Source organism: Varanus komodoensis, unplaced genomic scaffold (genome assembly GCF_004798865.1).
Source record: "Varanus komodoensis strain SLA01 unplaced genomic scaffold, ASM479886v1 scaffold78, whole genome shotgun sequence".
Taxonomy (NCBI): domain Eukaryota; kingdom Metazoa; phylum Chordata; class Lepidosauria; order Squamata; family Varanidae; genus Varanus; species Varanus komodoensis.
The window spans coordinates 1,302,794-1,322,981 of record NW_025336455.1 but is presented as its reverse complement, the minus strand read 5'-3'; the positions used below and the strand labels follow the sequence as shown (position 1 = coordinate 1,322,981).

Here is a 20,188-nt window from a genome sequence, read left to right as displayed (position 1 = left end):
CTTGCGATGGATGGCGCTGGAAGGCTCTGGAAGGGGGCGGGGAGCGTTCACGGGGGAGAAGCGGGCCGGGGCTGGCAGCCCTGGTGGCTGGGGGCTCTGCCAGGCCCGAGTCAGGGCAGAATCCGCCGGGGGGCACGGCAGAGGTGGCCGCGGCCTGCCTGGGGGTACCGGGTGAGGGGCTGCGGGGACAGGCTGGACGAGGGAGGCCTTCGGCCGGGCAGCACAGGACTCCTCTTACTCTGTTACACAGCCTTCTTGCTCTCCAAGCACGGACCAGACCATATGTAAGCGCAGGAATGCGCGCTTTCCACCGGCAGCAGCGCCGCAGCCCTCAGACATGAAAACACTGCCCTTTCCAGCCCCCCCGCCATTCCGAAGCGATAAGCTGAGTCTGAGTGCTGACCTTTACGCGGGTGGTTCGATTTAGCCGATACGCTCGAACAAGGAGAGGGGAAGACAGGGAGGAGCTCGGTGCTCTGGGCGGCTGAGGCACCGCAGGGCTGGCCCATGCGCGAAGCGGGGGGGGGGGGGGCGCACAGGCGACTGGAGAAGACGCAGGCATTCGCTCCAAGGACCTGGAGTCCAACCCTCGGACGGAGCATTTCCCCTCCTGCCTCCTCCGCCAGCTCGGCTGCGCAATGTAAGGGGTGGTCACGTCAGGCCTCCGTGCCCCACTGGTTTCCCTGGGGCCGCGGGCGCCCACCCTCTCACTCTGTCGCCCAGGCCCCACATCCAGCCACGGGGCTTCCAAGTCGCAGTGCACACACACAGGCAACATACATGTGTCGGGGTGTCCACGTGCAGAAAGACTGGCCGTGCTCCCGAGCGCCAGCCCAGCGCCCACGCAGAACATGCCCACCAGCCCCAAAGAAAGCAAGGAGGATTCAAAGCCATGGACGGTTTCCTCCGGGCCGCGTGAGCTGACGGGGCACAGCAACTCTCTTCGCTGCACATGAGGGGACCTCTCCGAGCTGGACTGCTTCTCTTTCCATCTCCCTTTTTTTAATTTGATTAAACAAGCAAGCAAATAGGGAAATGTTTGGAAGGCTGACGTTTGTGTATGGAGAATCACAAAAGGAAACAGGATTATGATCACAGGCTCCTCCAAGAAGTAGTGTGAGGGGGTGCCATATCAGAGTGTGTCCCCCACCACTGCAATCCAAGTGGAAAAGACTGCCCCCCATTTTTGTCCGTCTCTCTCCTTAGCTGCAGGTGTTGAGGGTGGTTTAATCTCCAGGCTGAATCTCTGGCATTCTGATATCCGTAGAGTACGATACTCTTTTATACTTTAGCCTATGAATATTATGTGCGGGTGCAATTTCAGTTTTGCATTATCTAAGAGAGAGATGGACCAGCATCAGGGCTTGTAGGATCTACTCTAGTGCTGCTTTTCCCCCTAAAAAGCCAGGATCCACTGAGACCTTGTGCAAAGGACACTCCGAATTAAAGAAGTCTGAGACCAGGAATCTGTCCTGAGCACCAGAAACTCAGAACAGATTTCCCAGCTGCTGCACCCACAGATCCATGCCTGGTCACCCCAAGGTTTCTTCCTTTCATCAGTACAATTTAGACTGTGTGGGTGTGAGATTGTCGGGCCTCAGCTCCAAGCTGCACTGGGGAAGGTTGCTGCACGGGACCTCGAGAATTAAATACCTTTGAAAAATCGAAACAGTGCTACTGCATCAACCCCCCCCCCCCCTTTAAACCTAGCACAACCTGCCACCCAAAGTGGCAAGTATCCACTGGGCCAGCACTAAAAATACATCCATCCCGGAAGGAGGGGCTGCAGCCTGCCCTGGCATTTCCAAGGGGCTCATCCTCCTTTCCGGTCCGTCCCCCCCCCCCCCCCCCCCCCCCGGCCCCCCCCCCCTTTCCCCCCCCCCCCCCCCCCCCCCCGGCAGGTCGCAGGGCCTGCTTTTCCCCCTGCCGAGATGCCTTTCCCCTGCCTTGAGGACCTGAGCCCTTTCCCTCCGGCCCCCACCTCCACCCCTGGCACGCTCGCTAAAAAGAAAATAAACAGAAAAGGCTGGGGGAAGCCAGTAACGGCATCAGGATCTGTTTACCAGCTTCTTTTCAAGGCTGTACTTCTAGAAAGAAAACAAACTGTGTGTAATTAATTCCAAGTCCGTGTCCCACTCTCAGGTTTCTAATGACTTTTCCACGCCTTTCTTAGCTTGGCTCAGCCTCGGCCTCTGACGGCATCCTCTGGCCATCCTTCTGCGGCACAACAGCCTCCCTCCCGGGTGAGGACATCCACCAGGCAGGGCCGGGTCACCGGGAAGGCGGGCAGGCGGCCCAGCGCCCCCGCAAGCGCGCTGTGGCCGGTGCCCAGGGGCAGGGGATGGCCCGACACGCCCAAGGCGGCCCGGCGGCGTGATGGGGAGGGCCGGGCCCCCATTCCAGGCCGGGCCAGCGCGTTCACACCCAGCAACACGGGGATCCGGTTACTGCAAGCCCCCCGTGTGTCAGCCGAGGTGAAGAGGAGGACCGCTGGGTCGGTGCCGTCCGAGCGCAGCTGCGTTCTTCGGCCATCTGATCCTGTACACCTGTCAGTGCTGCTAATTTTACCACCCACGGCAGGATCCCAGCCAGCAGCAGGTTGTACCATGAAAAGGAAGAAAGCCCCTCGGCCCCTTCATTCCCAGGAGAACACGAGGGGGTCCGGCAGGAAGCGCCGGGCCCGGCAGCGATGGGCCGAGGGGCGGCCTGCAAGAGCGCCCATCCGAGGGACGGCGGCTGATCCCCAAAGAAGCCGTGCCGGTGGCCGTGCAATCGGGGAATCGGCGGTAGATTTTGAAATGCTGCCAAGAGGGGCATGGCCACCTCTTTGGAGGCTCTCTTCCCGCGTTTGCCAGAGTCCGGGGTGCAGGCGGCAGGAATCAGGGCCAGCCCCCAGATCACGGGAGGCAGAGCCCAGACCAGGCAGGGGCCAGCAGGGGGCCGGGGCAAAGGCGCCGCCCAAGCGCCGTCCAGACCCGGAAGGGGCCGGCAGCACAGCCGTGGCCGAGCGGCAGTCGGATGCCGGGAAGCACAGACGCGTAGAATCATCCAGCGGGACGGGGCCTGGAAGGCCAAGAGGGTCTTCTGGCCACTGGGCGGTATAAAGATGAAACACACACACACACACACACACAGCCCCCTTGCTCAATGCAGGACTTACGCCCTCCCTCCAGATTCCAGTGGGGGCCGACCCTGCTCGGTTTCCAGGATGAGGCAGGGCTGGGCCCTCCAGGCTGTATGGAGGCTAAGAAAGACAAGAGGCATGCAGGCACAGGCGTAGGCAGGCGCGGATGCCTGGGTGAGGGCAGGCAGGCAGGGCGCAACGGCGGGTAAGACAAGGTGAGATGAGAGGCGGGTGGCGTCCAGCAAAGCAGGGCTCCCAAAGTCCAAGCAGGAGCCAGGAGCCACGAAACACCGCGGCAAGTCCAGGAGACCTTTGCCGCCAGGGCCAAGAGGGGAGGGCCGTGCCTGTTCTTGGCTGGCCCTTCCCTCGGGTCCCCCGGCTGCTGTTCGTTAGGGGCCCTCAGCCTACCCTCACCTGGTTCTGGCAGGCAGCTGGAGCCACAGGGCCAGCCGGGACCCAGCAACGTGGAGCTGTCCTTCCCGGAAGCACACCTGCCACGGCTGTCTTCTGGAAGGACCTGGGAAAGCCGCTGCATGGAGGTTGCTCCTCCCCACGGCATTCTCAGGAAAGATCCGGGGGACAGGCTGCAGTGCGGCTTGCTCCTGCGGCCATTCCCGACTCATGGCCCCTGGCCTTCTCCAGATGTTTCGGCAGAACCGTACAACTGATGAATGATGGTCAAAGAGGATTGTCTGAAGTCCCCTAAAGTACCTGCTTTGTATGCATGTGGTCCCAAATCCTGTCCTTGCCATCCTTAGGTGGGACTTGGAAGACTCCAGCCTGGAGGGGGCAGTCTTCTGCGGCACCCCCTGGAAATCTTGCACCGCCTCCCACCGTTGTCCTGGCTCCTTCCTAGACGGGAGATGGCCGGGCTTGTGTCCAGCTGCGGTGACACTGACACAAGAGAAAGCGCCACGGCCTCGAGCTGGGGCCGCAGGCAGCAGGACTCACGAACTGTGAGCCACACCATGCCAGCTTGCAAGAGGAAGAGGGCGATGGTTCGCGTTATCTCAGTGGTCCTGCAGTCCAGTCCTGGCAATGGCTAGAGGAAGAACTTTGGCTTCCAGCCCAGCTGAGATCCAGCGATGAAAGCAGCCAGAAGCATCAGTTAAGCCCACGAGCTGCAGGCGGTGGCCCGGCTCCTTCCTTTGAGCAAACCGCTGCTTGCATGCGACCCGAGCCGTGGGCCCGCCTGCGGGGCTGCTCCCTCACGCACTGGCTTGTTCTTCTCACCGTGCTTCCAGCCGCGTGCCCCCAGGCAAGAGCTCTGGCACACCAGACGGGCGTTACCGGGCGGGGTGTGGGGGGAGATGATGTCAAAATTCAGGTGGGCAAACAAGATGAAACTGCGTTATAACACTGTTGTTCCTGTTATCACTGTTATTTTTAGGAGGAGGAGGAGGAGAAGGGAAGTGAAGTGAAGAGAAAGATGTCTGGGGAGGGAAGGCTCCTGCTGCAGCTGATGGGAGGGGGGAGCAACGGGGCAGGAGCAGACCAGCGCATGCGGGGGCTCCCCCACCCTTGGGGCACATGCCCAGTGACCACTCGAGGGCCAGTGGAGCGGTGTCACAGGCGCCTTCTCTAAGCTGGAGCTCTAGAGCACGGCTGGGGAGCCCATCAGCCCCAGAGGCCCGTGCCCCTTCCCCGGTCCCACCCTTTCTCCACCAACCACCTTTGTGCTGCTCTTTTCCTGTCCTAAAACAGGGAAAAGAAAGAAAAAGAAATGCACCCTTGACTCAATCCCCAATGCAAAAGGAGGCTTCAGCTAAGAAATCAGAAATAAACTGCGACTTGGAAGGGCAGCAATCAAGGAACTAGAAAAGATCACCAAGTGTCAAGAAGTTTCACTGGGGACTGAGGCAAAGTTCCTCCACACTATGTATGGATGTGAAAGCTGGACGGAAAGAAAAGGGATACCTTTACATCATGGTGCCAGATGGGAGCTTCGCAAATACTCTAGACTAGTGATGGCGAACCTTTTAAAGGCCAAGTGCCCAAACTGCGACCCAAAACCCACTTATTTATCACAAAGTGCCAACACTACAATAAAGCCTGAAAACTGAGGTTTTAGTTTAGAAAAAAAAACAACTCACAGCCAGTCCAAGCAAATATATATATATCCTTGGCAGCGCACTGACCGGCCATGCGAAAGCTCGGACAAGCCATGGCTAATGAGTCGCGGCTCGTGACATCTTCGCCTGGCGCCACCACTCCTTTCCGAGCATGCGCATGGCCCCTATGTGCGCTGTTATCCGATGCTCGGCTGCTGGGTTGAATCTTGGGTGACTTGGCTGGCGAGCCGACAGAGAGGGCCCTCCGTGCCCGCTGTGGCACAGGTGCCATAGGTTCGCCACCACTGCTCTAGACTGACAGAAAGATGCACCGGTGGCCCTAGGCCAAATGAAGCCAGAACTTGCCCTGCTAAGCAAACATGCCAACCCTGAGGGAAAGATTAAGGCAGAAGAAGCAGCGGAAGGTCAAACGGGAGATGGATCGATTCTATAAAGGAAGCTACAGCCTGGAGTTTTCAAAAGCTCAGCAGAGCCGTCACGAACAGGCCCTTCTGTAATGCCCTCCTTCATGGGGTCGCCGTATGTGGGAGATGACTAGATGGGACCGAATAACAGGAACAGGCTGAGGCGCCTTTCCTTGAGGCTCAGCGCCCAGGAGGGAGACCCTGCTGTCTTCTTCTGCGCTGCGCCCCCACCGCAGGACGGCCCCCCACCTGGGAACTGCCGCTCATGCGAGCCGTTCATCAAGGGAGACGCGTTGGCAGGGGAGGCGTCAGAAAAGGCCCCGAGCGCTCCGGCCGTTCTGCTGGGAACACGGCAGCATCAGTGCGAGGTTTCTCCCGGGGATCCCACATGGTCCGCCCCGCCCCCATTTCTCACCCTGCGGGCCATGCATACTCCTGCCATCTGGAGAATGGCCCAAACCCTCTGAGCACTTGGGTGGAGCTACTTCGAGGCCAAAGCTTGGCCTCTGCGGCAAACAGGCCACGACACGCAGTCCCTAAAACTCGCTGGAGTTCCCAGTGCGCTGCCCGTGGCAGGAGAGGCCCCACGGTGCAGCCTGAACGGGCCGGATGGATGTCAGGAATGAAACAGGAGTTCTGCTGACCCTCTGGAGCTATTTGGAATGGTTTTCTGCAGTTTGGAATTGACACCTAGTAAATAACAATGGCAGGAATAGGAATTGCAGGCTGCAGATGGGAGCAGCTTTCGGAATTCCAGTTTCCTGTCACTGAACCCTGGAAGACAACAGGATCCCAGCATAATCCCAGTTTTGGTGGGAAGAGCACACCTCCCTCTTACACTTACACCACACAGGGAGCGGGCTGGACGAGCCACTTTCCTTGCATGCATTTTACACCCCAGTGTCGGAGGGCAGTGCTGCCTGCCAGTGACGGGACCTGGAACGACATCCTCCCCCGAAGGCCCCAGAGGGCTCTGAGACGAGCCATCGGCGCGAGGCTTGGCGCCGGCTCTGCGGCAAGGATGCAAAGCTGTGCCTGGCAGGAAGCCGCCGAGGGAGGGGTGCGCATCCCGGCCGGCCATGCCACAGGGAAGCTTTCCCGACGGGATGCCCTCCAGATGCTTCTCCCGGCATGCCTGGCCATCGGTCGTGCCAGCAGGGGCCAGGGCTGCCGGCACGGCAAGTGCAAACCCCCTGCGGGGCAGCAGTGTGGGACCACTGCCCCACAAGAGGCTGCGCACTTGCTTCTGCTGCTCGGTGGGTCACAGGGATCGGCATCCATCTCTTCGTCTCCCTACCTGCACAGTGGGCGTGCAAGTCGCCGGTTTGACCAAACTAAGGACGCACACGAGCAAGCGCAGCTCCTCCAGCTTGGGCAGAGAGAAGGGCTGGGACCAAGCACGTCACGGGCGGCATCCTATTTGATTCTGCCCCACACACCATGGGGCGAGAAGGCTGCATTCGTGAAAAAGAACAAACCTTATCGATCAAGACAGAATGCTCGTTGGCTCGCTCTGGTCACAAACAACCTCGTGGCGGCTTCTGCTGCCTAGCAGAGGTTTATGGCAATCCTAAATACCAGTGACATGCAGAGAGGCATTGTGGAGGCTGCCCCTTTGCTGTGGAGCCCCTTCCCGCCTGAGTCTGGGCAAAAGCAGTTGTTTTGCAGAGGCGAAGGGGACCCGTCCCCTTTCGGAAAGCCTCTGCCTCTGTGACTCAGCAGAGCATGGGTGCTCCCCTCAGAAAGGCACATGCTCTTCGCAAGGGGCAACTGAGGAAGCTCGCTGCCAGCACTGCCCCCGCTCACTCCTGGCGGGAGGCAGCCAGTGCCCGGCAGCCTCACCCCTTGCTCTGCTGATCCGTCCAAGTGTTTACAAGTCCCGGTGTCCTCGCGTGATCTCTGCCCTGCGGAGCAGTACGTTGCCCAACTGCTGGCGATCGGCTAGAGAGCTGCGGCGGCTTTTCCTGACCCAGCTGCTCTGCGGCTTGGACGGGGACGCTCGCGGAGGAGCACGGTGCCGGCCACCAGGCGGACCGCAGGCATGAGCAAAGCCACAGTGGGCGACGCGGCGCCCAAGGAAGGCCCCCGGAGCGAGGGCAGCGGGGTGCCCCTTGCTCAGTGAGCCAGCAGAGGCAGGGCTGGCCGCCCCGGTTCCCAGGTCCCCTCACTTTCCTTCCTGAATGAAAGCAGGCAGGAGAGGACGTGGCGCTCACCAACGTCCTCAGAGGGAGGGCAGGCGGCCAGCACCAGATCCGCTTGCTCCTCGTGCGGCCGAGTTTCTCAACAACGCTTCCCCCACCCGGGCACCTCATCAAGCGACCCACGGCCTGCCTGAGCAAGCACGTCTTCGTGCTTCTGACTGGCCTTGTGAGGGCTCCTGCCAGGCGGTCCAGCTCGGCCTGGCCTCCTCGGGCACTGGGGAAGGTGAGTGCCTGTATTGGAGGGGGGGGGGCTGTGCTCCTGGGCAGGGAGGACCCTTCCTCTGAAGGTCCCCAACTCTTAGGAGGGCTGTGTCTTAGTCTGCGGTGCACGGCTGAGCACTGAGAGCGAGAGCGGCTTTTCCATTCAGAGGAGGCAATTCCGCTGGGAGGTGGAAATCAGGAGACTTACAGCTCCGTTTGACAGACACCGCATAATATATTGTCATGCAAAGATTTCATCGTGACAATTAGAGGCACCAATTTCCGCCCATTCCCTCAAAGGAGCGACGGGGAAAGTCAGTTCACGTGGGTGGCACCGGATGGGGAGCCGACGCTGTGCCTCCGGCAGCCGGGGGCGGGGGGGACACCTTCCCTTCCAGCACAACAGCCTCGTCGTCAGGGGTCAAAACGTTTCGCCCCACAAATTAGCAGCAGGCATCTGAAGCCCGGCTGTGCAGTTCAAGCCAGCTCTGCCACCTGCAGCCGAGCAGCATCTGCCGGCCTCAAGCCGGGAGGGTTTATTGGCTCAGCGACGGCCCTGCTGCGGAAGGGCATCCCGCCCACGCAAGGGGCTTCCCGCCCCCATTAATGACTCAGCGGGGCAGCCCTTGGAACTCGCTACCTGCTGCCGGTGCCGTCCTCCCCCTGGCCGTGTGGATGCCACCGACGGCAGTGGCTGATGCGGGAGGAAGGCCGTCTGTCTGGCTTACTGTCAGGAAAGCGTCATGTCTGGGAGGCCGCCGCTGCTACCGAAATTATCACAGCCTATTATCAAAGGGGAAGATTCTCTCTCTCTCTCTCTCTCTCTCTCAAAACTTGCCCAAGCTATTAAACGGTTCCCATTTGTACTGATAAGCAACATTTACAGCAGAAGTGTCTGAAAGTTGCAGAAGACGCAGCAGTTATATTAACGAAGCAGTGGGAGCCCTCATTACACCATTTCGGTGGAGGGTAAATAAGACGCATCTCGGCGGAAATCTTCGGAGGTTAAAGTCAAAGAGGCAGGGCTGGTCACAAGAGGAATCGGATGATATTTTGGACTCTCGGAGTTCATGAGGCCCTTCAAATTAAAAGCTTCCATTTCTTATACCTGCCTTCATCACAAGCACCTTTGCTTCTGCTCTTCTTGCTCCACCGCAGTTGCGAATTAATTCAGGAAGGTTAACTTGGGGAGAAGAGGGGTCCCTCCTCGCAGCACCCTTCACGCTGGGCCATGGGCGGCATGGCGCAGGCCGAGAGGAGGGAGCGGCACTCCAGCCCCTCTGAGGACCCCCGGCTGGGAAACCGGAAACAGGCAGGATCCGGACAAGCTGGGGACTGGCCTTGCACTGGACCGGCGGAGTGGACAGGACAGCAAGCTGTGCAACTGCCCCACGACAGTGCGCACGCCCGAGATGCTGCAGACACCTTGGGGGTGCTTCCACAGGGCCTCTCATGCTGGAGAGCACGTGGGGCCTGGAGGAAGGGCCCGGATCCCTTGGGGCACCCTGCCCCAGAAGGCTGGGCAAGCGGACGCAAGGGAAGGAGCCGAGCAACGGTGCTGCATGCGCCTCCTGCAGCCACGCCACAACCTTCCGGCCGGCCTCTCCGTTACGGCAGTCAGGGGCATAAGCCCCCGGCCCGGCAGCTCCAAGCTGGCTCTGAGCATCAGACGTGGCGACACTCAGGACACCCTGTGCGTGAAAGGAGGCTCTGGGTCGCCAGCTCCCCTGCAGGAGGGGGAGACCCCCAGCCAGGCCGCTCACTGGCCTGTGCCCATTCCCCCGGCACTGCAGAGGGGGGAGCGTGCGGCGAGCATGTGCTGAGCTCAGCACGCAGCGGCTTCTGGCAGCCCTCCGCAGCCGCAAGCCTTTGGGTGCCAAAAGCTCATCCACGCTGAGAGAAGAGCAGCGAGAGAGCACGGGCGTGTGAGCCTCCTGCAACTCAGCAGGTGAGAAATCGAGCTGGGAATGTCTGGCCCAGATCTCCCTTGTTCTGCAAACTGTGCCAGGTGGCAAGCCTCTCCCCCTTGCTCAGTTCCACTTTCCCTTCCACCAAGAAATTCTGTCCGGCTCCACCACTGCTTCCTGAGCCTCTGCCGACCACCACACGTCCTCTCTTCGTCGCCATCGGAAGCCATTGGGTGACGCGGCACCATGCAGCCCTCTTTGAACTGGTGCCGTCCAGATACGTTGGGACGGCACTTCCCAGTATCCTCCACCTCGCTGTGTTGCAGGGCACCAGGGTGGGGAAGCTCAGGAAAAGCGATCTGCTTTTTTAACAAAACACCTGAAAGAGATCCCTGGGATATGTGGAATTTGGCACCTGAATTTCTGACCACACACCACAGTTCAGTGTCAACCCACACCCTCGCTGCCACCCCATCCTCCACAAAAACTCTGGGCATAAAAAATCTGGAGGGAGCAGAGCGAATTCTCCAGAAAAGCCATTTAAACATTGTTTAAGTATGTAGCCGAGATGCTCCCTCTCTTCTGTAAGACATGCCTGGAAGAGGCAGCCAGCAACTGGAAACGGGAGAACAAAGGTAGAGGGAAACTGAGCCTCTTGATACAAGGCTAGGTATTTCTAGGAAGATAACCAGCACTGGAAAACATGGTGACATTTTCCATAAAAAAACCCTGTGCGGCACAAAATTACAGCACGTGAGAGAAGCAAAGGTTGATCTTGCCAATCCAGAAAGGCCCGGTGCAAACGGTCTACAGAGGTACTTAACAAATGCAGGAGGAGCAGACCATAATTTCTAAATAATAATGGCTTTTTAAAAATGGGTACCTGGTTAAAGAGTGAGAGACAATGAACACAGACCAAAAGAGAGCGAGCGAGAGAGAGAGAACAGACTGGAAAGAGAGCTTGTGCAGTAAAACAGAAACTGTCCTCGCGGTGACTGGGGCTAATGGGAAAATGAGCAGAGGGAGGCTGATCCACCGTGGCCGCATTTTGGGAGGGTGTTGTTGCCAAGAGCGGTGCAGCCTCCGTAGGCAAGTATCCACTCACAGTGCCCTCCACTCTTACTTAAGCCAAGCCTCGGCCTTGATCTGTGGAGCATACCGGGAACAGGAAGTGCCCCCTCTCAGAGGAGCCGCCCCACCCTGCGGCAATGCTTGGGACCCGCGGCACATGCAGAGAGGCGACACCACCCTCCCCAGAAGAAACCAGCAGGAAGAAAGTCAGCCCAACAGAGGGCAGCAGAGGAAATCACAGCGTGCCCCCTTTCCTTCAACAAATGGGGGCCTGGGGGCCTCCTGGTTGCCGTTTTGGTCTGGCCTCTTTGCCCTTGCGCACCAGCAAGAGAGAGCAGGCATGAAATAATGCAAGAAAATGACAACCAAACGCTTTTCTTTTGGAAAAACAGGCACAGATCAAAACGGCAGCCTACTAAAACCCATGCTCCACGCCGCCACCAAGAGGACACAATCCACCTCACCACCCAAAGTCCTGTCTGGGTGGAAGCTGGCGGCATGGGCGTCTCAACGGGCCTCCTTGGAGGACGGCTCCGGTGCACGGCACAGCTAGAGAAGCCCCACGGGGGGCGCTGCCGGCTGCGTTGGCCCACGCGCCAGGCAGGGAGCCGCACAAGCGGCAGCAGGAGCAGAGGTGGGCCAGGACAGGAGCGAAGAGGGGGCCCAAGGACTTCCAGAAGGCTGGCAGTACGTAAGCAGCAGGTCGCCCGCGGTACTCTAGCAGTCCTCTGATCAGGCAGTTTGGAAATTAATGCAAGCGGCTTCACGTGGATAAACTGGTGGGCCCGACAGAAGCTCTGCCTGCCATGGGTGCACCCTCTGCTCCCTGCTCCGGAGCGTGTCCCACGCCCCGCTGCGCAAGAAGGACGCCCGGGCTGAGCTGGGGAAAGAGAAGGCCCGGCACCCCGGGGGCTCCGTGGCACTGGGCAGACACGGTTGTGGGAAAGGCTGAAAGGGCCAGGCTGAAAACCGCTGCAGGCACAGCGGAGGGGAGAGCCGCTGGAACAGGCCGGCGGGAAGACTCCGTGGGGTGAAGCTGGGTGAGGAGGTCCTGGGCAGGGCAGGGGGAGCTGTACACAGGGCGCTCGCCCCGAGGACTGACGCCGGACAGGGCAAGGCAGCTCACTGCCCGCAGGGCAGCAAAAGGGTTCCTTTCGGGGCAGCCGGCTTTGCAGGACAGGCGGAGCGGTGGAAGAGGCCCTCCGGGAAGGCTCCCACACGGGGGGCTCCACTGCGGGAGGGACCTCTGCATGGCCGCAGCGCACTCCGCCTGCCAAACACACGCCTCGGGGGCCCACCCGGAGGGCCCCGGGGACGCGGCTTTCCTCTGCGGGACCCCAACGGCTCCAGGGCGAGAGGAACGCTTGGCGGAGTTCACACCGCGGGCTTCCAAAGCACACACCGTGCCGACGACAAAGCCCACTCACCTCCCCGCCCGCCCTCGTCCTCTGGAAAGTTAAAACTGCAGACAGCTGGGCTGTGCCGCATCTCGGACACAGAAAAGGAAGCGGGGGAAAGCAGAATGGGAAGAGATTTACTCCCTTTCTAAATTATTCACAAGAAAAGGGACTGCGCATCTTTAACAAGCCATCGTTTTATGAAGCAAGGTTAACATTTTTACTTGATTCAGTAGAATATTATAAACTCTCCGGGGTCCATTTGAGGACTTTCTACTTTGTGCAAAAGGAACAGACTCAGCACTTTTTATATTATTTAGAGAATAAAATTAACCCTTGATGGCCCAGGCCGGGTATTTCCTCTCCCCAGTTAAATATGGCACACTCAGCAATTTCCCCCCCTATATAATTACGGGCTGCTATCCATCATCTGTAGGAGAACGCTTTTCTGACACTCCAAAAGTGATGCAGTAAGCACCTTCACTAATAGAATAAATATTCTAAATATCTCTTTTATATTTTCATTCAAATTGGAATATTTTAAAATAATTGTACACACGCTGGCTGGGTGACTTGCACTGGGGCTGGGAAGACTCTTGCCGGTTACGGTGATTTCACTTCGGAGGGAATGTCTCCCGCAACGAAACCAGGCGCGGGTCGGCCTCTGCTCGCAAAGAGCGATCTGCTCTGCTCGCACTCCCTCGCTGCCACCGGAGCGCTCTGCTTCCTCAACTCTGCACTGAACTTCTACATGCAGTGGTGCTTGCGAGACCCCTCCCCGCAGCAGCACGAGAACAAAGGACACGTTCCGTTTGCGTGCGGCCTGATGGGAAACCCCCCGCAGGGCAAACGGAGCCCTTCCCTCGCCCCACAGCGCTGGGGCCCCCACTGGCTTTGGGGCCGCTGTGGGGAGTGGCCAAGAGCATGGCAGGTGCACCCCACTATACGGGGTCCGGCTGCTCCGGACTGGACGGCCAGGATCTATGGCAGGCAAGGGGGGGAGGAGAGGCCAGGAGGGGCGGGCGGGCGGGTGGGATGAGAGTCCCTGGTGCCCACCTCGAAGTGTGCCAGGGTGAAGGGGAAGGCAAGCGTTGGAGGGCTGACCATGCAGACGCGCTTGCTAAAAGGCTCCCTCTGGGTTCCACTGGGGCAAAGCACTTTAGTTCACCCACACCTCTGTGATGCAAGACAATACTTCACTCCGTGACTGCAGTGCAGCCGTGCCTTTGGGACAGGGCCCTGAAGTGCTGCCAGCATCTGTGTTCACAAGGCCGCGGCCTCATTAGCAGCCAAGCACTCATCGGGCTAGCCGGCCAAGGCGACCGGGCTTGCCCCTGCTGAAATGTGCCGCTCTAGAGCCTGAGGCCAGAAAAGCCCGTTTGTCTCGCGCTGCCTGGCAGCCAGCACATGCGTGCTGGGAACGCCGGACATGGCGCACGTGAGCCGCGGGCTCTCCAGCTGAGGAGGCCTGAGGCACGCGGCAAGGCAAGCCACTTGCGGCCCCTCCGTCTGCGATGACAGCAGCTCGCCTGCCTTAAAGGACTGCCGGCAGGATGGCTGAGGCAATGCCTCGGCTCGGGCTCGGGCTCGGGAAAGCAGGCCAGGCATTTCCTCACAGCCATGAGCCGGCCGGCGTGACTCGCCAAGACCGAGCGCTACGGCAAACACGCCACCGTGAGCTCGGTGGAGGATCCCAGGCCCGGCACAGACTTTCAAGAAGCATGCTCTAACGGGAGCGATAAACGGGATGAGAGCGGCGGATCTCGCAATGCTGCGGCTAAGTTGCTGGCGGCGAGGAGGGAGATGGCTGGACATGCGGGCAGCCCCCTGAATCTATGGCGGTGGCGAGTCGAGCTGGAAAACGGCCCACCCAGGATATCCCCGGGCAGGACAGCGGCACAAAGGCAGATCTTCGTGAGCTCCCCCAGGCCACCCAAAGGCAGTCTGGCGTGGTTGGTCCAGCCAGAGAGCCGCAGCGGAGCTGCTGGCTTGCCCCACCAATGCCCACGCTGCTGTGGCTGCCTCTATGCTTTTAGAAGTAACAGGGGGCACATGGCCTGTGAGAAAGGGTCTGCCGTCACAGCAGTGCACACCGACTGCTAAAGCTCTGCACAGCTTGGGACCTGTACACATGGAAGCACTCCTAATTCCGTGTCAGCCCACTGAGGCCGTCCTTGGGACGCCTCCTCCAGGGACTCCCGGCATCTGAAGCGAGGTATTAACCAGGAGAGGACTTCTTAGTGGCGGCACCCCACTGGAGAACGTTCTCCCCTTCTCCATTGTTATGCGCCGTCAAGTCATCTCCAACCTCTGGACGAGTGTCCATGAAAGCCCTGCTCAGCTCTTGTAAATCCCAGGCCATGGCCCCCTTCATGGAGCCCAGCCACCCCATACTTGGCCTTCCTTTTCTACTGCTGCCCTTGACCTTCCCTCACACTGTCTTCTCCAGGGAGTCTCATCTTCTCGTGATGCGCCCAAAGGACACCAGGCCCAGCTTGGTCATTCCTGCTGCGAGGGAAACCTCTGGCTCGATTTGATCCAGGACCCCTTGTTCCCCATTCCGTCAGCCCGGGGTCCTCGCAAAGGCCTCCTCCGGCACCGTGTTTCAAATGCACCCGGCTCTCTTCGCGGTCCAGCTTCTGCACCCACACACAGCAGACAGGAATACAACAGTGTGGATGATCTCGGCCTGGTCTCCACTGAAACATCCTGATGTTCAAGCTCCTTCACTGCCGCCCTTCCGAGTGTCAGTGACCTTCGCGTTTCTTGGCTGCAGCCTCCCTCTGGATTGACGACCGAGTCAAGGTATGCAAAATCGTTCACAATTTCAATTTCTTCATGGTGAACAGTAAAGTTCTGTAATTCATCTGGTGCCGACTTTAATATCCTTCCAGTGTCAGACAAAGACCTTTAAAAATACCTTTTCCCAGGCTTTTACTATCTGAAGATGTTTCTAGCATGGATTTTAACGTTGCTTTCCATCATGCCATTTTTGTGGTTTGGCTGATATTTCTACAGGATTTTCATTCCGTTTTACTTTTGTAAACTGCACTGACAATTATATACAGAAAAGCAGCGTACAGTTTGCTCCTCAGAACGATTATGTTATAGTGAGGCAAATGTAGTCATTGTGGCCTGCAACGTTTCCTCAGCACCAGTCCAAATGAAGAGTCGAAAGGAGACTAGTTACCTCCCGGTGCTCCTGGTTTTCAGGGGCTTCCCCGGCTGAACATCTTGTCAAGCTTCCCACTTGCTCCTGCCCCTTTCCACATATTCCTCCAGATCAGCTCCCAAGGCCACCAGCCATGACCAAAGCCACTCTGATGCTTGCAAAACCTGCGTGAAGGCCGAGCTACCGGTCTGCTATGCCAAGGGCAACAGGCGTCCTTGACAATCAGCACACTGCATTTTCACAGGCCTGTTTAAGTCATTGCACACCTCGAAAAAGGTGGGATGGTTCTAACGGAGGAGAACCTGCAGACCGTCGGAGCTGGCCTTTTGCTCAGCGCAGTGCGAAGAACTGGCGCTCATGGCACGACATGAGATCTTCCTGCCCGGAACAGCCACGGCCAGCTCCGTGCCCGTTCCCGGGAGAGACACGCTCGCTTGCCAGATTCCTAACCCTCCCAGCGGCTGCCCCCTTTCACACCAGGGTGCTCCATTCCCGTTTATCCCCCACCAGGAAGCCCCCCGCTCGTCTTCTCGTCTGCGAACTGATGGGCCGCCTCGCAGTCATGGGGGCTCCAGGTGAGCTTTGCAATAAAAGCACATTCACCTCGCCTGCACAGCTTTACACTGAGCTCGTGTGTAGCGCTACCTTTGCGAAGAGGGAAAGGTGCCGGTTCGCGGCCGGATGGGTGACCACATGTGGAGGCAGAGCAGGGGGTCAGCCTCGATGGCCTTACAGGCCCCCCCAACTCCCAACTCCCACCCTACCCTATCCGAAACCAATCAAAACGGTTCAGGTGAGTCTCGCAGGTAAAGCTGTGCAGCAGACACAACCAACCGATCTGGAGGGGTTCCCATCACTTCTGAATCCTAGTCAGATTGCTTTCTGTGCGATTTCCAAAATATAATGTCACGGGGTGCCCCTGCACTCGTCTTCGGCTTCCTGCGGGTGCCTGGGGTGGCCGCCGTGCACGCAGCACAGAAGGGGACAGAGGACACCGGTCCAAGCACGGCTCTTGGCTACAGACCCAGCCACGCCCGCAGGACCGGGTGACCCTTTGGAGTCTCATCGGGGCACACGGCTCCTAGAGACGCGCCAGGCAACCCGGTGCCTTCCGGATGCTTTGGACTACACCTCCTATCAGTCCCAGCGGGATGGCTGAGGCTAAGGGGATACAGGAACTATGGTCCAAGACCTCTGGAGGGACCAGGCTGTCTGCTGCCGGACTTAAAAAATGGAAAAGTTTCTGGCTGACACAAAAGGTAAAGCTCCAGCCCGGCAGGCACGGCCCGCTCCTCGGCAAGACCATGAGGCGGTGCGCGGAGGGCGGGAGAAGGCAGGAGAGCGTGAGAAGCTACAGATCCGGGGTGATGCGCACGGCTTGTCTGACAGGAAGCGTCACAGGCAGGAGGAATGGTATGTGCCCGGTGCTGCCGAGAGAGCGCTTTGCCTCCCGGCCGCGCCCTCGAGCCTCAGCATCCTTTCCTTTCCTTACCTTCTCCCCCAGGGGACAGTAGCCCTTCAGGAAGTCTGGGCACACCTCTGCTTTCCTGGAGACGTAGACGTGGCTATAAGGGCAGTCGCTGTTGTTGCAGATGCCTTTCAGAAAGTAAGAGCAGACGGGCATCTGGAAGGAGAAAGCAGAAAGCCAAGCCGCTGGCCTCCAGCCCCTGCCATCGGAAGAAAAGCACCCCGAGAACGCGCTGCGGGAAGTGCCTACTAGACATTCCTGGCACTTTGGGGGGCGCTGCACATGTGGCTCGGCCCCTCAGACGCCCTGGTGCAGCTGGCCACGATCATCCCCGTGTTGCCCAACAGCCGCCACGGAGACGGCCGCTTGGCCAGAGGCCGCCCAGGAAGTCTCGCGGTTGGGCGAGGACTCGGACCTCTGCTGCAGCCTTCCCCAAACCGCTGCATTCCCCACCTCCAGCAGCTGCGAAGACGGGGAACTGGCATCGGGGTGGCTGCGGCAGGGCAGCACTCGCTGGCCACTGGCCACACTGCCCGGACACCCGGAAGGCTCCAGCAGTGCGGGGGGGGGGGGCTGCCTCTGCTGCGCGGACAGCCTTGCCAGAGCTCGGGAGTGGAGGCGTCGTCATGTGCAGGTGCTGGAGACACAAATTAGCAAAGCTGGGAGCAGAGACGGATGTGGGACCACCCGGCCGTCGCTGCACAAGCTGCAACCTTTTCACCTTCAAGTCCTTTGCTATGATTAGAGAGAAAATGCTGCCATGCTGTGACCGTTCCGATGTGCCAACTTCACAGAGGGCGGGGGGGCCCTGAGCCCAGCGGCCGAGCGCCAGCCGCCCGTGTGCACCAGTCCCCCCGATTGCCCGCAGGGGAGCAGTGGGCCCGCCTGGGAGCCCGGACAGCCGCTGCCCGTCGGATCTGACCGTGCGGGGCTTGGCACCATCGCGCCGCTCGCTCGCGCCGCCTCTCGAGAGTGACTCTCTGGCAGCAAATGGTGTTCGCCCCAGAGGATAGCTCGACAACCGCAGCCACATCTGAGCTCCTCAGAGATGCCCTGCGTCTCAGCGCTACCAGATGGCTGGTGAAATGGCTGTTCTGGATGCTTGGCTTCCCGTACCCCCGGAGCTCCATTCCGAGCCCTCCTCCTCCTTCCTGCTGCTTACCTCGACACAAAATTGGCTTACTGTCCAGGAAGAAAGTAATCCTTCTGTTAAATGCCACCACCTTAAATCCTGCAGGTTCAGGTATCCTCAAACCAATATTTACAAATGCGCAATAAGCACAGGCAGAGCTAGACGGGGGTATGAAAACTTTTCCCCAAAGGACGTATGAGGGCTTTAACTGAATTAGTTCACTAGAGTGAGAAGTGGGGAGGGAGGGGGGGGGAGCAAGATGGAAGGCTGAAAGAAAACAAAGGGGGCTTTAAAAGCAAAGAGTTTATTTTTAATTGTCTTTTAACTGCAGACATTAAAATAAAGGACAGGGCTCTGGGGCTGTCTATTCTGCCAGTGGTGGCGTGACCGTAAATGATTCCCTTAATGTAGGTTTTGATATAGAGATCAAATTAGCTCTAATAAAAAGGGATAATAAAGCCAGCTCTTATGCAAAACTCAACTCCTCCCAGCTGTCAAGGCTGAGCCATTACAAAGAGGAAGCGCCGTTCTTATTTCAATTAACCTTGTTTGCACCCCGCTATGTCCGTGCAAATAACAATAACATTAATGCAAGGCGCCAGTGCACTGCGGCCCATATGAGGCAGCTCCGAATATGCACACGCCTTTCCGAGCCGGCAGCTAATGAACCCGAAACTCAACGTGAATTTCCAAATTGCTCACAACAGAGTTTTGAAGCTCTATTAGGGAGAAAAATGCTGATTCTTGTCAAGTCCCTCAAGGGGAAAAGCTGTTGGAACAGCAGCCTGCTCCAGCCTGGGACCCAGCCTCTCGCTAACCTTCTCCATCCATTAGCCCTGCCACTCACACACAAGGGGCCGCAGGCCGGCTCCCCACGGCTCCCCGCTGCAGGGACACGCTCCCCAGGGGACGGGCAGCTCTCTTCGGGTGGCCCCGCGGCCGGGTGGCCGCTCCCCACAGCTTCCCGTCCTCCAAAGCGGGGAAGCATCTCAGGGCTCCCCACAGATCCCTCAGGAAAGAGCGAAAGACCCCTCCCCACCACTAGGCCCCTGGGAGCGTGAGGAGCCCACGAGTTCACGTAGCACTTCTGCTCCTCCGTGGCCTTGCCTGCCTGCCCAAAGGGGACACAGCAAATCTCCATGCTCGCATCAGTGCCCTACTTCTCTGTGCCATCCGCAGGGCGATCAGAGGTGTGCTGGGGGGGGGGGACTTTTTTTTTAAAGCCCACCCCCGCTGGAAAGGCCCTGACCCGCCCCCCCCCCCCCCGTGACGCAAGGGAAGCCACTCCACTTTAATTAAGGCACAGCGAGCTCGGGAGGCGGCTTCTTGTCCAGGTGCGCACGGGGCCGCCACGACCCAGGGCCCCCCCACTGTGACGCTGCCTCCCTCTAGCCACCATTCTCTCACTCTCGGAGCCAGGAGGCCCCCACGTGACAGCTGCCGGGGCTCCGGGGCGGGCAGGGCCCCTGGCCGGCGGCTGCGGGCTGGACCGAGGGGCCTTGGTGTGACCCGGCTCTGGGGCTCTCCGAACCTCCACGAGGGAGGGGGCCCCGGGGTCAGCTCCGGCGAACAGGCGCAAGCCCCAGACGTTCTGGCAACTCAGCTGGAGTCCAGCTCCTCCTAGAACCACTTCTTCTGTCAGCGAGCTCAGTGAATCTGCTGCTCCACCAGCCCTTTTCGCCTCTCCACCTTCTTCCTGCCCGTGGCCTGTCCTTTCCTATGTCCAGCACGCTCCTCGGGGTTGTCCCGCTGTGTCAGCAGCCCGTTTCCAGGCCCGATTCAGAGGGTGCCATGCTTTAAAGACCTAAAAGGCTTGGGACCGGGCTGCTGGGCCAGGGGCAGGCCCGTATCTTCCTGCCCGACTGCTCAGATGTGGCCCGAAGGCTCTTCTGCCGCTCCCCAGAGCGGCTGGTGGCTACCAGGGAAGAGCCTCCTCGGCAGTGGCCCCCATGTGTGGAACGCCCCTCCCAGAGAGATCTGCTCGGTGACTTTGCTGCCTGCGCTGAATCGTTCCTGCCACTCGGACTACTGCCGTTCCC

At 59.3% G+C, this 20,188-nt stretch overlaps 1 protein-coding gene across 1 annotated transcript in view; it reads right to left on the bottom strand.

Moving 5' to 3' along the window:
* The window catches only part of LOC123035272 (zinc finger CCCH domain-containing protein 3-like), a 111,104-nt gene that overhangs the window by 32,734 nt on the left and 58,182 nt on the right, over positions 1-20,188 (bottom strand). The window contains exon 6 of the mRNA XM_044453262.1: positions 17,042-17,173. Coding sequence (XP_044309197.1) covers positions 17,042-17,173 — 132 coding nt within the window. The remainder of the gene's footprint in view (positions 1-17,041; positions 17,174-20,188) is intronic.